At 39.2% G+C, this 16340-nt stretch overlaps 4 protein-coding genes across 8 annotated transcripts in view; 1 reads left to right on the top strand and 3 right to left on the bottom strand.

Moving 5' to 3' along the window:
- Positions 1-8: 8 nt before the first annotated feature.
- abhd11 (abhydrolase domain containing 11) lies at positions 9-5362 on the bottom strand. Of its 2 annotated transcripts, XM_008332545.3 has the most exons (6): positions 5235-5362; positions 3949-4084; positions 3578-3751; positions 3194-3364; positions 2702-2883; positions 9-1823 (listed from the first exon to the last, which is right to left on the bottom strand). In XM_008332545.3, the coding sequence occupies exons 1-6, from the start codon at positions 5360-5362 to the stop codon at positions 1688-1690; spliced, it is 927 nt and encodes a 308-aa protein (XP_008330767.1). In that variant the 3' UTR covers positions 9-1687. The 2 variants fall into 2 exon arrangements, with proteins under 2 accessions (XP_008330767.1, XP_016897175.1); XM_017041686.2 differs by lacking the exon at positions 5235-5362 and having other exon boundaries at positions 3578-3755; positions 3949-5226.
- The window catches only part of LOC103395017 (claudin-4-like), a 20085-nt gene continuing 5445 nt past the window's right edge, over positions 1701-16340 (top strand). For 2 of the 4 annotated variants that reach the window (XM_008332548.3, XM_025065980.1), the window contains exons 1-2: positions 1701-1839; positions 12029-12156. The gene's annotated coding sequence lies outside the window, so the exon portion shown is untranslated. Of the gene's footprint in view, positions 1840-11272; positions 11411-12028; positions 12157-15026; positions 15160-16340 lie in introns of those variants that run through there. The other 2 variants (XM_025065979.1, XM_025065981.1) reach the window with 2 other exon arrangements.
- On the bottom strand, positions 10236-11148 carry LOC103395015 (claudin-3-like). Its single transcript, XM_008332546.3, has one exon. It carries the CDS (start codon positions 11125-11127, stop codon positions 10483-10485), a length of 645 nt encoding a protein of 214 aa, XP_008330768.1. The 5' UTR covers positions 11128-11148; the 3' UTR covers positions 10236-10482.
- Positions 13149-14631, bottom strand: LOC103395016 (claudin-4-like). Its single transcript, XM_008332547.3, has one exon. It carries the CDS (start codon positions 14508-14510, stop codon positions 13839-13841), a length of 672 nt encoding a protein of 223 aa, XP_008330769.1. The 5' UTR covers positions 14511-14631; the 3' UTR covers positions 13149-13838.

Genomic DNA, 16340 nt, shown 5'->3' with positions numbered 1-16340 from the left:
GAACTGTGTTGGTTGTGTTTTAGTTGTTTATTATCAGTGTGTACAGGTTCAATAATATATATATATATATCCCACGTATTCTGTATGCATCTTGCGCACATTTAAAATGTCTATACTTTGTTATTGTTAATGAGCATCACTTGTCTGGACCTACGGAGACATACAAAGCACAGCAAAGTCAAATCTGATGACCGGAGAAAAGGCATGCGGACAGTAAAGATCAACAGGTGAACGATGTCAATGAGGGAAGAGGATTATCGTTGTTACAGCTACAAACGTCCTTTCATAACCTGTACAGTTGAGGGGAGCGTGGCCTGCATTCAAATGTCAAGAGGATACGAGCTCTTCTAAACGTTCGATGACTTAAAGCCTTTTCGATGACTTTTTTAGATTCACGAAAGACACAGACACACATATAAAACACTGACTCCAGTAAAGGTTAGCTCCAGTTAAGGATATACTGGTGTGTTTAGCTTTCTTGCTAGAAGAGTCTCACAAAACTGGCAACCCAGCTGCCAGTTTCTACTGTGCTGATAAATATAATATCAAGGTTCATATCAAGTTTTGCAAAACATGGAAAAAAGAAGAAGCTCTGGACAAAACAGGCACATACACATTTACACCCTGATTATTTATACAAATGGCAGTTTCACAACCGGACTGTGTTATTTCAACAGTCCCAAACAAACGGTTAATTAACAATGTGCATCGTTGCAGCATATATTTGTGAGCTAATACCCATATAACCTTGGTTTAGTTGTAAATATGCGCGTTGTGTAGAATAAGTCAGTAAAACAGGTTTCATCAACAGAACAACGACCGGACTAACCAATCACGAAGACACGACGACAACGGTACATCTTAACGTCAGGCAAACAAAGAGAATATTATTAGTGTATAACAACCAGCAAATCCTGTGCTCAGAACAAAACTGCTTTAGAGAATTAGAGCTCTCTTTTAGACTTATTCTCTTGGAAGGTTAGCATTATAGGAGAATAGCCGATCTGTAAATTCTCTTCTTTAACGGCAGAAATAAAAGCAATAAGAATATTCAAGTTACCAAAGAAATACTAAATGTCATATTTATAAAACAAACATTGGAACATGTGAGGTCAATGTTACAGCTTCTTTGAAAAAAAGCTCTGAAATAAAATATTCTTCTTAATCTGCTTCAATTGATGCCCAGTATGTTTTCATCTTTTCAGTCAGTCTTTACTGCTGGTCAACTGTGCTTGATTGTACTTGGCCTCCCTCCGACTGCGACACTGGCATCAATGTATCAACAAAAAGAAAACACTGTGCAAATGAGCCTTTCTTTGGATTAGTATATCACCATCCAAAACAGCTCTATGATGTTAAAGATATTTTCATCCTCAAGCTACTCATTACCAAAACATAAAAAACCTTCAACGAAAACATCTAGTAAACACTAGTTTTTGCAGCTGAAAACCATAGACATGTGGAACTGCACTACACTACACTGCACTACACTACAGTACATTAGACATTTGTACACATTTGGACTCTGTTAAAAGGTAGGAAGAGAACTGCTGTAAAAGAACGGGTTTGGTCCAGTGTTTGTTATTTACGTCATCAACTGAAGCTGTTGAACTCTCACCCTTTCTGTGAGGTCACTAAGGGGTGGAGCCTAAAATTAAAACAGTCCTGAGAAGTGAACAGGAGCCAGCTAGGACTGAAGGAAGGAGATGATGGAGCTGATGAAATCTAAGGGTTTGTCTGCATGGATCCAGTGACTGGCGTCTGGGATGTACTGGATGTCAGCACAAGGAAACAACCGCTGGATTTCGGGAAAATCATCAGAGCTGCGAAGAAAGAAAGGTAAGCAATTAGTGTCACGTGTTATATTAACAACCACGAAAACTCGGATCTCAGCAAATACCTGAAGCCTCATTTATCAACCGTGCGTAAGAAAAATCTAAATTCCTTCCTAGGACTGACATTTATCATATGTATTAAGTAGAAAAATATTCGGCAATTAGTGCTGATAATCCTCACCTGTTCGAAACTACCGTTGCAGCGTTAGGTTCATTTGCATTCAGAAACGCCTCCAATTGACCATATATGGTAACAACAATCCCTTAAAGAATGTGTTAAAGGGATTGTAAACCAAAGTCATGGCAAATAGGGCGAAGATGAGGAATTTCAACGACACATATTGAGGTACTTGATGTAGCCTGTAAGTACATCAATGTGTCGGTGAAATTCCAACACTTACTGCCGGTGTAACCAAAATAACTGAATTCATTCATTCGTTGCGTAACGGCGCTTTTATTACAATGTATGCAGTCAATGACTCTGATCATGTTTGAGAATCCGGCGAAATCCACTTTAATTACCGCGTGTCACGTAAATCACGTACATCCTAGCGCAAGATAAGCCACTGTTCTTGTATTCTTGTATGTTCTCCTGTCTTTTATAGCTTTCACACCAATCATGCAAATGTCTGCTAAATTACAAATTTAATTTTTATTAATAAGAGGAAACAGGGAACATTGACTCCATTAATGGGTTCTATTTTTTAGTTTCACCATTCTAACACTAGATTTTGTGTGTAAGCAAGCACAAGTACAAGTTGATAAATTCCATATTTTGTGTATGAATGTTCTTACACACATCTGTGCTTCTGCACTGTTGATAAATGAGGCTCCAGGAGTCTGGATGTAGCCTTAGTCTTTTTTACCTGATATAAGGGGAACTGGCTCCCCCTAAGAACAGCGTGGGTCCCTCATACACAGTGTCAAACTGTGGAAAAGTCATGATGTTTTCAAGGTGAGCTGAAATGGCCTCCAGGTTGACCCTCCAAGCGTAGTGTCCGTTCTGCTCCACCAGGTTAGTCAACAGGAACTGACGCACCGAGCGCTCCTGATGGACACGGAGCATGTTTGTGACATGTCATGATCAGGGTTTGAAAGATTTAGCAACTAATAATAACCAGACATTTGAACAAATTGTTAACTAAAAATGACTAACTAAAAACCTTTGAATAATTAATTAATACTTTAAGTATTGCACTTACTGCACAAAGCTATGGAAATGTTCAATTCCACTAATATGTTAAAAAAATAAGTCATTGCACTTTCTAGGAAATATTAAAATAAGTGATAAATTTACTTTTATGCAGCATAATGCTTCTGTAGACTTGCGTATCAAACACAGTAAAAAGAGTCCTGACCTTGACCAAATTGCGCAATTGATCCTCAGCCATCCGTCTGGCAGTAGAACGTGGGATGTCACTAGAGATCTTCATTTCTTGCATGGCTTGGATGTAGCGACGGAAGTTGGTGCGTGTGGTGGTCTGGGCTGGACTGATGTCTACTACCACCAACCTCTCCACTAAAGCGGGCTACAAACAAACAGCCAAACAAAAAAAATCAATTCACTGTGATGTTCTGCATGGAGAAGCCAAGAAGAAACTACTACGGGTTTTGGTGTGTCATATGGAGCCAAGGAGTGTCGTTTAAATACAGAGACGATGGAAAACTTGCACTGCAAAGGTTGCCAGACAATGAGACTGGGGACATGTTAAATTCATGGTGACATTTTCTTGACAGCTTACCTGTGTGAGAGCGGTTGTCATAGCTGTTTTCCCTCCCATACTGTGGCCAATGAGAACACACTTCTCAATGCGCAGCTGAGTGAGGAGGAGCTTCAAATCCCCAGCCATCGCTTCATAGGACATTGCAGTGCTATGAGGGCTGGTACCATGGTTACGGGCATCGACTGTCAGCACCTAACTGGACAAAGGACAGTTAGGACACTCGGCAAAAGGCATCAAGAAGGAAACAGAAACAGTTTGTCTGCTGCTAAGAAAATTAACACCAGGGTTGACCTATGACATTTACATCTGGACATGGCATGTTTTTCTTTCCTGAAGCTGAATTTGAAGTACAAAAAACAACAATAGTGACGTCTTCATCATTGCATTACCTTTCGGCCTGTACGCTGAACCAAGGACTTTGCTATCGAGTGGAAGTTAGATTTGCTGCCAAAAAGTCCATGAAGAAACACCAGAGGAGTGCTTTCTCCCTTCCCGTCAAAGACATCATAAGTCAAGTTGATTGGACTGTGGGGAGGAAAAACAAAGTAATGAGAGGAACATGACAATTTGATGAGTCTTCACTGTTTCTTTTTAAACCAATGACTCCCACAGTGAAAGAGGTGAAGCATCAACATCCTACTGATTGTATTGTATAAAACTGTCTTGTATAGACCTTTATGTATAAATGTACCATGCTATTTTGTATCTAATACTTTTTTTTTAAAAAACATGCATGGTCCAGTAAGCCTTGGTCAGTCATGGTCAATGGGATACATAAACACTTGTGGAAAAACAGTTAGGGAAAAATATTAAGTAAAATATAAATATACTGTATTTACATATAATTTAACTATGTCTACTAGTCAGCGCTTTTGAAGGAATAAGTAACACGCCATAATTTGGAAAGGTTGTTGCTTTGTCAACAGAGGTTTTGCCTTGAGACACATACTGAGGTCACACTCGCCCTTAGCTGGGGGCTGAGACCTAAGTCTCCAGTGACCTCTGCACCTCGGATGAGACATACACACCTATTTTAAATCATTTAACACAAATTTGACCACAAGATTCACAATTAAAGCCCTGCTTTAGATCTTTCTTCTTTTTATTTTGGATTCAACAGAATTGTTTTTTAATCTTTTAAATTGCACTACACCATCAAGTAGATGTATTTTACAAATTTTTTGTCTACATTTTGCTTTTTGTAAATGTCAAGGGAAAATTACAGACAAATACTTCTAAAGATCTACCACAGTGTGTACAGTTTAGCCATCTGTTTTTTGTGGTCAGCTTTTTTTTCAAAGCTGTTGTTTATTTTTTTTACTATCAGTTTCTCAGTATGAATTTAAAACACTATGTCTATAATCTTCACATGTTATTTCCAAAACACCCAGTTATTTCCATGGTTGGATATCCTAACTGTATTTATGAATTATTTACTGATAAAATACCGCAGCATATTTGTAAAGGCCGTGTTAGCGTTCACTGTAACATCTTTGTCTATGTCTATGTAAACCCTTGGTTTATAATATAGATACAAATTTAGATACAATTTTTAGACGTTAAAATGAAAGGACTTATAGATGTAATAACGATAAGAGTAAGAATGCTATGCATCTGTCAGCATCAGCGGACACAAACAGAGGGCAGCAGTTAGCCTGACAGCTAACAGAGCTACCTGGAGGAACAGACGGTACGGACTGTAAGAGTTACACCGCAGCCACGCTGCTGTTGGCTGGGGAAGGACCGACACGACAGTCGTCCGCTCTGCAGTCCTCTCCGGATCACGCGACTCAAAAAACTCATGGCGGCAACAGCTTTCGCTCCGTAAGCAAGCAACGATCCAACAGCATGTGCGTTTAACGACGGCCTTGGTTACAGAGAACCTTAAGAACACCGGTATGAATGAGTAGACAGCTTCCCGGAGGTCAAGCTTGAGGAGAGAGCTTCAAGCTGTCAACAGCTGATGATGCGTAATGACGTAGGACGCGTGTTCACGTAGTTTAGTGCCCTGAGATTTGTCTTCCAGGCCATGTTTACTTCTATAACTTTTCAAGAAAACGCTGTTTACACTGTGATTTTTTTTCTTAAAGGTATTAGACACTTTTCTAACATTATTTATGAGAGTAAATATAATTTTTAAGACCTTATTACAGTATACAATTTGGCAAAATAAACGACCTAAATTGTACAATACAAAAATGGCCAAAACGAATAGCTGTCACAAAATTCCAATTTAAATTCTAGACATTTCAATTACTCATTTGGCGTAAAAAATCCTTGAATTGTGCAGTACAATAAATGATTACAAAAGAATTTTTTTTTTAAGTTTGACATATTTGACAAACAGTTTTGTTTTCTAGGGGAAATGGTTCAAAGGCATGGAACGAACGTAAAATAAAAATGTATTAAAGCCCTTTTGGAACAAAGATTTGAGTTTATGGTGTGTCCACACTTTATTATGGGTCTTAAAAGTTCATTTATTTTAATTACAGTGTTAATGAACGATATGCAAAATGAATGTTTCAAAGTCCATTAAATAAAGGTTAATCAGCTGTACGATAGTCATCGTTTTAAGATAATTGTGGCAATGACCACTGGGTGGCGTCCGAGTACTGAAATATAGGCAGTGCAAAATTGCTTATTCTGGTTTGTCCTTACAATTTCCAATAAATAAATTGCTATTTTCTTTTGACGAATTTGAAACACAAATGGGCTCATAATTCAGGGATTACTTTATTTTATCCATGTTTATCTTGTGAAAACGATTGATGATTTTAAGGTGTTTCTTAGCTGCTTATATTTGAGTAATTTAAGATGTTTTGACATAGAGAATATCAGTTTGAAGTAAAATGGTGATCTTTCTGTGTATTGTGTGTATTACTTTATTTAAACCTTCCCTGCAACTGCTTCTTAAAAATACCAAAGCATTACTTAAATTATTATGTTTTGTTCTGATCAATTTTGGTTAAAACTGTGTTCAGAGGAGTTAATGTTCATGCACTTGTTTTTTTATTAAGGCATATAAAAACAAAGGCTCAGTTTATGGCCTTACACAAGTTAGCCAATCTGACTGCCTCCAAACCTTTCATTGTTTCATTGCTATGGGCGACAGGTCTGTGGGGACAAAGCGCACAGTGAACGGTCACCATAGCGATGGCATGAGACAGAGGCCCATGGGAGCCAATGGTACAAACCCTGCTGAGAGTAGAAATGAAATCTTGGCAACAGCTTAAAAAAAACCCAAAAAAACAAAAATCACATACCTGAGATTTTAAATGCTTGTTTAATATAGTTTCTCATTTACAACTGATGCGTTTCATAAATATGAAGTATATTACTTTTCAGGGATTAATATATATATGTATATATATATGATATATTTCTGACTAATTAATTATTTATGAGTAACACCAGCTTTTTAGGATATTTGTCTTTCCAGTCTTTTCAGCAGTATTGATGTCTTTTTTTGTCTAAAACATCTCTGTGCAGGGCGTCTACTCTATTTACTGTTATCTTGGTAGTTATCTGGAGGTCTTCAGTCACATGTATTATTTGCTTTGTCCACTAAATCTGTGACCATTCTTTATGGTAACCATTATTTATCTGAAGTCCAAGCTATATCCCTAGGACTTTTGCTGTACCTTCTAAATACCCCAGCTTAATTCCAAGTAAAACAAGTTTTCTTAAAAAGGTCATTCAGTGAATGGTTCAAGTTCAGCCTTGTGATGACTGTGACATGTTCAGAGCCTGTTCATTAACACATGCCCAAGTGTGTGACATATTTATCAGCTTTACACAACTTTACAGCCAGTTTATCAATGAGGTGTAAAGAATAAGTGATAATGGAATTCATCCTTTCCTGCATCTCTATCAGAAAGTAGTTGGACTTTGCTGTTTGGACATTATTTTTTTAAGAGAAACTTGCTACCTGTCAACTTCACGTGTCCCAGCTGCTGACATTCAAATGTGATATCAGTGACACTGTGGATCTGGTCCTGCCATAACATGTCTTTAGTTGCTCTGTCTTTACTGTCATGTTGTCCAATTCATAAGTAACACACAAGGACTTTTGTCAACATTGACCCCATTCTGAATGTCCTTGTAATATTGAGCAATGTGGTTGACAGCAAACAGTAGTTTCCATTTCCTTTGTCGACACTGACTTCTACCGAAGAATCACGACATACTCTGCAGGACATCACTAAATCAAAACATCAAAGTAGACACCATGGATATACTGTACAGTAGACAATAACATTTTTTAATCTGATTAATCACTGCGTGCCTGTGGATTAATCCAGATTATTTGTGAGAATATTTTTTTAAGTTATTACAAAAAAATCTGTATTCTGCAGGAACAGAAAACAACAGAGTGTATGATTTACACCTGTTTTAAATAGTGACTAATCTAAATAATGGAATTATTAACACTCATCATAATCGTAAACTGTCAGTCAGCTTGTCAATGACATAACATAGAATTCATCATTGGCTGCTTGCTGTATGTCACCCTGCTCACTGTCAGTTAAAAAGCAATGCTTGTTTTGTAAATAAGCCAACAAACAACCAGTGAAGGAATGATCGCTGTTTAGAAATTGTACTAGAAAGAATGAAGATCAGACCGAGCCTTGTTTACAGAAAAATAAGACAATGTGTTTACTAAACAACTTGTATTAATAGCTGAGCCTTTAGGTCGCTCACCCTCCATGTTTACATAAATTCTTACATTTGTATATATGTATATATGTGTACTTTTTTTAGTAGACTATTGTCCAAATCCCTTCAAAAAACTAAAAACTTAGCTTTACTGCCTTTCATTGTGAAGCAGAATTCACCTGGAAAAGTCCAGGCAGCAGAGTTTCTTAACCTTTTTCTTAAGTTTTTTTTTTTATTACACAGCAATGAACAATATTTATAGCTTGAATAAATAATAATCAGTTGCAGAAACATGTATTAGTCTGTTATGGAGTAGTTACATCTATACCAACAGTCCCCAGTACCAAGGACTGGTCAGCCTGTTACTACAGACCAGTAGCAAGGTGCTGAGCATTAAAGGATCATTAAATTGTCTAATTAAAACATCTACTAGACTCTATTCTGTAGATCTAAATGACTTGAATTATTTTAGAATATTGCCAGATTATCCTTAAATAAAGAAAGTAAATGGATATTTAAATGAAGTAAATTAGTAAAAAAATAAGTACAGTTTTTCACTGTGTCCCACTGCGGCCTGGTACCAAATGACTTATGGACTGGTACCAGTCTGTGCACCGGGGGTTGGAGACCCCTGATCTAAAGAGTCTGCCACTTACAACTGGCCCTTCAAGGGGAACTGTATTGCTGATGTGGCCCCCGGTGAAAATGAGTTTGACCCCCGGTCTAGACGATGATAGCCTTACAGATCCGTTCATTGCAGCTGTATCACTGGCTGAATAAATAACCCGTGAAGCCATGTTTAATTGTTTTAACAGTTTGGTTTAACAGTTTGTTTGATGTGCTTTATGTGTTTGCGTAAAAGGTAATGTTCATTCTAAAACAATGACACAACTCCCATGTTTCTTTTTGTCAAAACTGTCTTTATTGAAATCCTCCACATGGAGTGTAAAACATTTGCTGTTGGAATCTTGTTGGAGTTACACTAGTACAAAACATTCTTTATCAGACGACACATTGCCTACTTAAAGAGTTACAGAATAATAGGTGTCATATTAGAAACACAGTCAACTACAACTGAACATCTGTGGTCCCCTCAGGGACCCCCACCCCTCACCTGTGCTAAAATACAGAAGGCTGTACAGTAAAATATTATACACATTGTGTACACATCTAAAACACACAAAGTAGTAAAATAACAAAGTGTAACATTTGGAAATTTCAGTTAGTTGTCTCATAAATGTTAATTAAAGAATTAAATAAAAAAAGGGATTAAAAAGTCAGTCCCTGTGGTTCAAGATAAAGTTGTTTCCTTGGGCCATTTCATGGAACACATCATCTTTAGTTTCAGTTTCAACAGAAACTCACCTAAGCAAATATTACATGCAAAGCACACACACAGACGCGCACCATCCAATCGCAAAAGCAAATCCATGAAAAACGAGACCTGACGCTTCCCTGTCATTGTCAGTAAAATAGCACAATGTTCAAACCGACGGTTTCAGTGAAACGTGACACTGGCAACCTGACGACAAAGGTACACGGCACACACAGAGTTGACGGTAGGTTTCAGATTGACATAATTCCACATGTACGTATAACAAACTACATTTTTTAAAAACATTTTTTTATGGAGAAAATGTTTCTGCAATCAGATGCTGGAAAGTTATTAGAGCAAACACAGATGCTGCTGCACTACAGCTGGACAGATACAGCTGGACAGATACAGCCGGACAGATACAGCCGGACAGATACAGCCGGACAGATACAGCCGGACAGATACAGCCGGACAGATACAGCCGGACAGATACAGCCGGACAGATACAGCCGGACAGATACAGCCGGACAGATACAGCCGGACAGATACAGCCGGACAGATACAGCCGGACAGATACAGCCGGACAGATACAGCCGGACAGATACAGCCGGACAGATACAGCCGGACAGATACAGCCGGACAGATACAGCCGGACAGATACAGCCGGACAGATACAGCCGGACAGATACAGCCGGACAGATACAGCCGGACAGATACAGCCGGACAGCTGCAGTTTGGAACCTATGCTGTAGAGTCAATGCAAAAGCAAAGCACAAACATCAGGATTTATACAAGTATCTTCATATTGGAGTCTTAACCAGGGATTAACCCCTGGAGAAATTGATAACAACACACACATATACACTACACACACACACACAAGCATTCATGTTAAACAGGTTTTTTGTTTTCATTCTATCCTACTCTACCAGATGATACACCTCAGAGCTGCTCAAACATAGTCTTTCCTGTCATATCCAGCACTGGTGCTGCGGGGGGCAGAGTAGGCCATTCTTGGAGGCTTGTACTTCTTCTCTTTCGGAGGACAACTTGAGCAAAGCATTGCCCCACCAATCAGGAGCAAGGCACATGCTCCCCAGCCGATGTAGAGTGCTGCCCCCAACTCTCTCCGCTGCGATGATAACACCAAGGGGTTGTAGAAATCTCTGATGATGACATGGGCCGTCCAGGAGACAGGAATGAGGACCAGGACACCAGCGAGGACGAAGAAGATCCCAGAGATGATCATCACTTTGGCCTTGGACGCCTCATCTTCAATGCAGTTGGTGCATTTTGCGCCAACTATGGAGATCAAAACCCCCAACACTCCAAGTATGATGGCAATGATTAGCATTGCTCTGGAGGCCTGGAGCTCTCTGGACAAGGCCAGCATGGAGTCATAGATCTTACACTGCATCTGGCCCGTGCTCTGGGTCACACAGTTCATCCACAAACCCTCCCAGATGGTCTGAGCGGTGACGATGTTGGCTCCGATGAAGGCGGTCACCTTCCACATGGGCAGAGCGCAGGTGACGATTGAAATGATAAATCCGATGGTTCCGAGGGCTATGCCCACGATCTCCATGCCCATCGACATGACGGCTCTAAAACCTAAGTTACAAGTCAGCAGCAGACAAACTGTTGGACAAACAAAGGCCTATTGAGCTGGATTCTCCTGCTGCGTTTGTTCAGGTGTCTGCACCTGTGAGAGGCTGTGATGCAGAGATGCTGCCTCGGAAACAGGAGCTACTTTAATACTTATGGGAAGTGAGGAGGAGTCCCATGGTGGTGATGTCAGCAGGAGGCTGCCTCGTTACACACAAACACACAAAGAAAAAAAAAACCCTGCACTTATGGTGGAGGATGGGAGCTGGAGACAGGTTGGTTGATGGGGGATGGAGGGAGGGTGTGTCTGTGTACCGGTCTGTGTGGTTGTGTGTACAGGAGGGGGTGATTCAACCCTTTGATTGAGGTACTTCAACCATTTCTAGACCGTTCAGGTGATTGTGAACTGTGATAATTTGATGAATAGGCAAAGGTAAACAAGATACTTTCACTTCACTAGGTCAGACCTGGAAACTTGCTGCAGTAGTAAAGTAAAGCTGAATATGTTAACTCGCTCAGGCACTCACACATATTAATTATTCCCTAGATCCTGGAGGCAATTCTCTGAGCTTTCCCCCCTTTTTTTGTAACAGTCATTCAGGATAACAATCCTAATGCTCTCCTGAAAACCGGAATAACTGCACCCAGAGTAAATATGAGCAGGGAGAAAACCTAATAGATCAGCTTTCAGACACCTTAAGCATACAGACAACATGATCTTCTTAGTATCGGTTGGAGTCTTTATCCACACAGTTCCTGCTTGGCTTGACTAAGTGAGGAGGGCTAGTACACAAATACGATTTATAAATAAACATGCAAAAAAAAAAACACCTCTAAAACAGACTTTCTAACTTTATTTATTTATGGTTTTTTTTCTTCTTTTACATGTAAAGAAACCCTAAGGCCTACCATCTGGGGGGCTACGTTTGCCGTTCCACAGTGGAGCATCCCCACCAATGACTTTGGTGTGTTTACAGTACAACACCAGTTGCTGTGTGTGACAACATCAGAACCACAACAGGTATCTTAAACACTCACTGTTGCTACACTACGAATGTGCTGACTCTGTGAATGAATACCAACAAGAATCTGCAGAATTATCTTTGTTATTCTGCATTGTAAAAAGGTGTGAGCTAATATATGATTAGATCAGTGGGGGTCAAAAGTAAATAGAGCAATACTTAATTTGAAGACAAAATGTTGTACTTGGAAAAACTAGTTATCACTATTTTGATCAAATGTCGCATTTTAATCATGTTGGAAATGTTAAGGAAAGTGAGCAGCCAAAACATGGAAACAGAAAATTTGACTATTCAAAATAGGGTGAGAATAAAAAGACCAGCAGCTGAGAAAGGCCACGAAGGCATCGGAAAGTAAAAAGTAATGTTTAAAATTTGTATTATTAAGAATGAGCCAACATCAACGATCATTTCAATTTAAATACTACTCTACATGGTCAGATATAAATGTTAGTCGACTTGAGTTTCATTTAATAAAAATAATGATGATTTGTAGTATATGTTTTAACCAGAATGTAAATCTATCTGTAAGGCTCACAGACATTTATTTGAGGAACACCCGATGTTCAGGTTGTGTATGCCATGACCTGTGGTTAATGAAGAAGTGAAACTATCGTGTCCATTTGGGAGGACACAGAATTGTGTGAGAGATTGATAACAGTTATTGTCTTTCTTTTTTCTCGTTTTCTGATATGAAAAAATATGACTTATATTAATAAAGGAGTATTAGTATTAGTAAAGTATTTCTACCCTTTTTTATCCGCTTGTTCTCAGTCATAATTGCCACCTATACGTCAGTTCAGTGCCTCTTCTGAGTACATGTTTGTATTGCGTGTATTTTTTGTAGTACTTTTCCTATTTTATTGTTCACTTTGAAGATTTATTTTTATCAGTAGAGTTAGAGTTTGTGTGTAAAACCTCAAAGGTTAAAGAGTTAAAAACAACAAAACAAACAATCATTGCTATTTCATTATTTAAAAACCACAAGTAAAGACATTTTTTAAAGATCATTTATTTTGCTGTATATAAAATAAAAACATATCCATAACATAAACGCTCCTATACAAGTCAATACATTTCAAATGTATAACCAACTTCAAAACATTTGTCAACACAGACAATTGAACTTTTATAGAAAACGAAAAAAAGTAGAAGAAATTATTCGACATGTCCATAAAGAGTTGATTTTTAACTTTTTTTCATCCCTCTCAACATCTAACTCCTCCACTTTGACCTTGTGTCGGAGCCAAAGTGAGCTCCGTTTCGCTCAGCGGTGTAAAATGTTTTATATCTGTGACTTTGCCCCGTTCAAAAGCACCTTTATGTACATTAGAGTTTCTATTTGCTTAACAGTAGCTGACGACAGAGGAAAAGTCAGGACAACAAAACAAAATCCAGAATGCATCTGAATGAGAACAAATAAATATTTAATACAAATTGTTATGGGATAGACAGAACAATTTGGTCCTCTTCATTAAAAAATTCTCTCTTCTTTTTCAGACCAATGGCTAAATGTAAACAGCATTATATCAAAAAAAAAAACTGCACAGAGCCTTTAAACACATTCAAAAGTATCAAATATATCTATAAACATTTTTGATCCAAAATATACATAAAAATCATCTTCAGCTCTGCTTCTTATATTCTTTATAATTATTAACAGCGGAATCACAATAAATCTTTATCACACATAGTCTTTTCTGGTGTAGGAGCTGTGAGCCACTGACCGTGGTGCGGCTGAGTACGCTATACGACTTTGTGGTTGCACGCTGTACCTGGTCGGTTTCTCTTCTTTCGGAGGACAACTGCAGCAGAGAATGGCGCCTCCAATCAAGAGCAGGGCGGAGGCAGCCCAGCCCAGGTACAGCGCCGCACCGATCTCCATCTTCTGTGCGGCCGGGATGATTGGGCTGTAGAACTCAATGACGATGGTGTGGGCGGACCAGGACACTGGCACGATCATGGCCAGAGCTGCTGTGATGAAGGCTGCACCGGAGGAGATCATTACCCTGGCCTTGACGCCCTCATCCTCGATGCAGTTGGTGCACTTTGCTCCGACCAGAGAGATGAGGAGAGCCACCACCCCAAGGATGATGGAGACGATCGTGAGGGCCCTCGCAGCCTGCAGGTCCTGAGGTAGGGCCAGCATGGAGTCGTAGACCTTACACTGCATCTGCCCCGTGCTTTGAAAGACGCAGCTCATCCACAGGCCCTCCCAGTACACCTGAGCTGTGACGATGTTGGCTCCAATGAAGGCAGAAACTCTCCACATTGGCAAAGCACAACTGACCACGCTCAGCAGCCAGCCCAGCACTGACAGAGTGCATCCCACCACTTCAAGTCCAAAAGACACCATGGTTGTCTCTTCTTCGAGTCAGTAAATCCCTTCTTTGAATTATTCTTTTCCTCCTCAGTTTAAACTGAAACTTCTCTGCGACGGTGATTTTCTTTTTCTCCTTCTGCTCTCTTAAATCAGAACGCTGCTTCTAGTTTGATCCTTTATGTTGACTCATCCATCGAACTCCGTCTCCTCTAAGAGTTAGCTGCTGCACCTGCTCCTGAATCCAGCCAAGAGTCGATTAATCAACTTAGTACTCCCTCCACAAACACACTGCCTCAAAGTACGTGCCTGCCTCAGATGTTGTGCTCCTGTCTTCAGCAGCTTTTAAGGAGTCAATGACCCTTATCACTTTATTGCTATGTGGACAGGCCCTCAATATGACATCATCCGCTAACCCAGGCCAATCCGGTAGGTCCTGGGCTTTGGCCTCATTTACCACCTGGGCGTGCTGGACCTTGTTTGTGTGCTTTGACAGATGAAGAATATTTTTTATGGTTTAACCTTTTACCCCTGGTAGATCCAGGTGTGTCTGTTTTATTGTTCTCAGGGGGTAATGAGTGGCCAGGACAGAGCTCGTAGTGTGGTTGATGAATGTGGAACAGATTACCTGTCTATTCCAGTCAGCTTTTATGACCAGAAGAATTGTGGCACCCAGATCTGAAACGTACGTCTGTTTGTGATGTTAGTGAACTTAACTGTTTGTAGTTTAGAACAAGATATTTTCTAAGTGTCGTATTGATTGCCGTCTTTGCAGGTAGGCAAGGCACACACAAAAAATGGATTTACAGTAATGTCACTTTTAGATACAAAGACTAAAAATACACATTTTAACAATGAAGGGCCCTAACCTTAAAAAAACTAATATCGTGTATGTAATACCTTATAAAAATCTTTGTGGTTTAAAAAGAAAATGTACATGGACACATACGCTGCTCAGCCTTTAACATTATACTGCGTAGCTGAGACCAGCTCTGAATTTCATCAATAAAATAAAACATATTCATTGTCAACTTTTTGACTGTTACTTTAATTACACATCTTAAAAACAGGGGTCCTCAACCAATGGAACCAAGACCAGTATTGAGCTGTAGATTTTTTGGTAACAGGCTGTTCAAAAGGGAAAAAAACATAGTAGTAAATTGTAATCAGTCATATAATGTGAGGGAAAATGTTTATTTTACCAACGTTGTGGTTCGATATAAAGCTACTCAGATTTAGTGACATCTTTCGGTGTAAAAAACTCTGCTCTGTTCCTGATGAGCTGCCCATATTAACTTTTCAGAAGGCTTGTTTTATTATTGGTTGTTTTATTGATATATTGTTTAATGACCATAGTGTCAGTTTGAAGACATTTTGTTCAATACAGAAATATTTGTCCATGTTTGAAATAAGAAAAAAACGAGATGGAATTGTGGTTCTTAACATCCTACAAGTACACAATGAAAATACTCAGAGTATTTTAAACACAAGGAATAGAACAATCTGAAACTGTGGGACGAACCCAGTTTCAGTAGCAGCCTGTGTGAGTCCTACCAAAGGAAAGCACAACGATGGCATTGAGGGCGAGTATTCCATTGCTGTTTGTTTTATTTGAAGTTTTTATTGATTGAAGTAAAACAGGGCGTTTTGAGTTTTTATTGAAGAGATAATCCTATCACACAGGATACATTTAATCACACAGATACGTTTGAGTTAATGACAAGCCAGAAATAGACATACATATAGTCATATGACTATGGTCACCTCTTGAACCCGACCGTGCTGTTCTTGATGTTGACAAATGGGGCTAACAGTTTTGATGTTTTCTTGTGCTGCTGTTTTGGGTTCTCTAGAAAGGGAACATTG

Source organism: Cynoglossus semilaevis, chromosome 19 (genome assembly GCF_000523025.1).
Source record: "Cynoglossus semilaevis isolate Cse_v1.0 chromosome 19, Cse_v1.0, whole genome shotgun sequence".
Taxonomy (NCBI): Eukaryota; Metazoa; Chordata; class Actinopteri; order Pleuronectiformes; family Cynoglossidae; genus Cynoglossus; species Cynoglossus semilaevis.
Note: the sequence above shows the minus strand (reverse complement) of the source record. Positions and strands in the feature narration are given on the sequence as shown.

What these genes read in the sequence shown, in the direction of transcription:
- abhd11 (XM_008332545.3), bottom strand. Translation starts at nt 5,362, where the DNA reads ATGAGTTTTTTGAGTCGCGTGATCCGGAGAGGACTGCAGAGCGGACGA. An exon ending in TGACAACCGCTCTCACACAG is followed by an intron (nt 3,365 to 3,577) that starts GTAAGCTGTCAA and finishes GTTTGTTTGTAG; the next exon opens with CCCGCTTTAGTGGAGAGGTT. An exon ending in GCCAGTTCCCCTTATATCAG is followed by an intron (nt 1,824 to 2,701) that starts GTAAAAAAGACT and finishes CTTTCTTCGCAG; the next exon opens with CTCTGATGATTTTCCCGAAA.
- LOC103395015 (XM_008332546.3), bottom strand. Translation starts at nt 11,127, where the DNA reads ATGTCGATGGGCATGGAGATCGTGGGCATAGCCCTCGGAACCATCGGA.
- LOC103395016 (XM_008332547.3), bottom strand. Translation starts at nt 14,510, where the DNA reads ATGGTGTCTTTTGGACTTGAAGTGGTGGGATGCACTCTGTCAGTGCTG.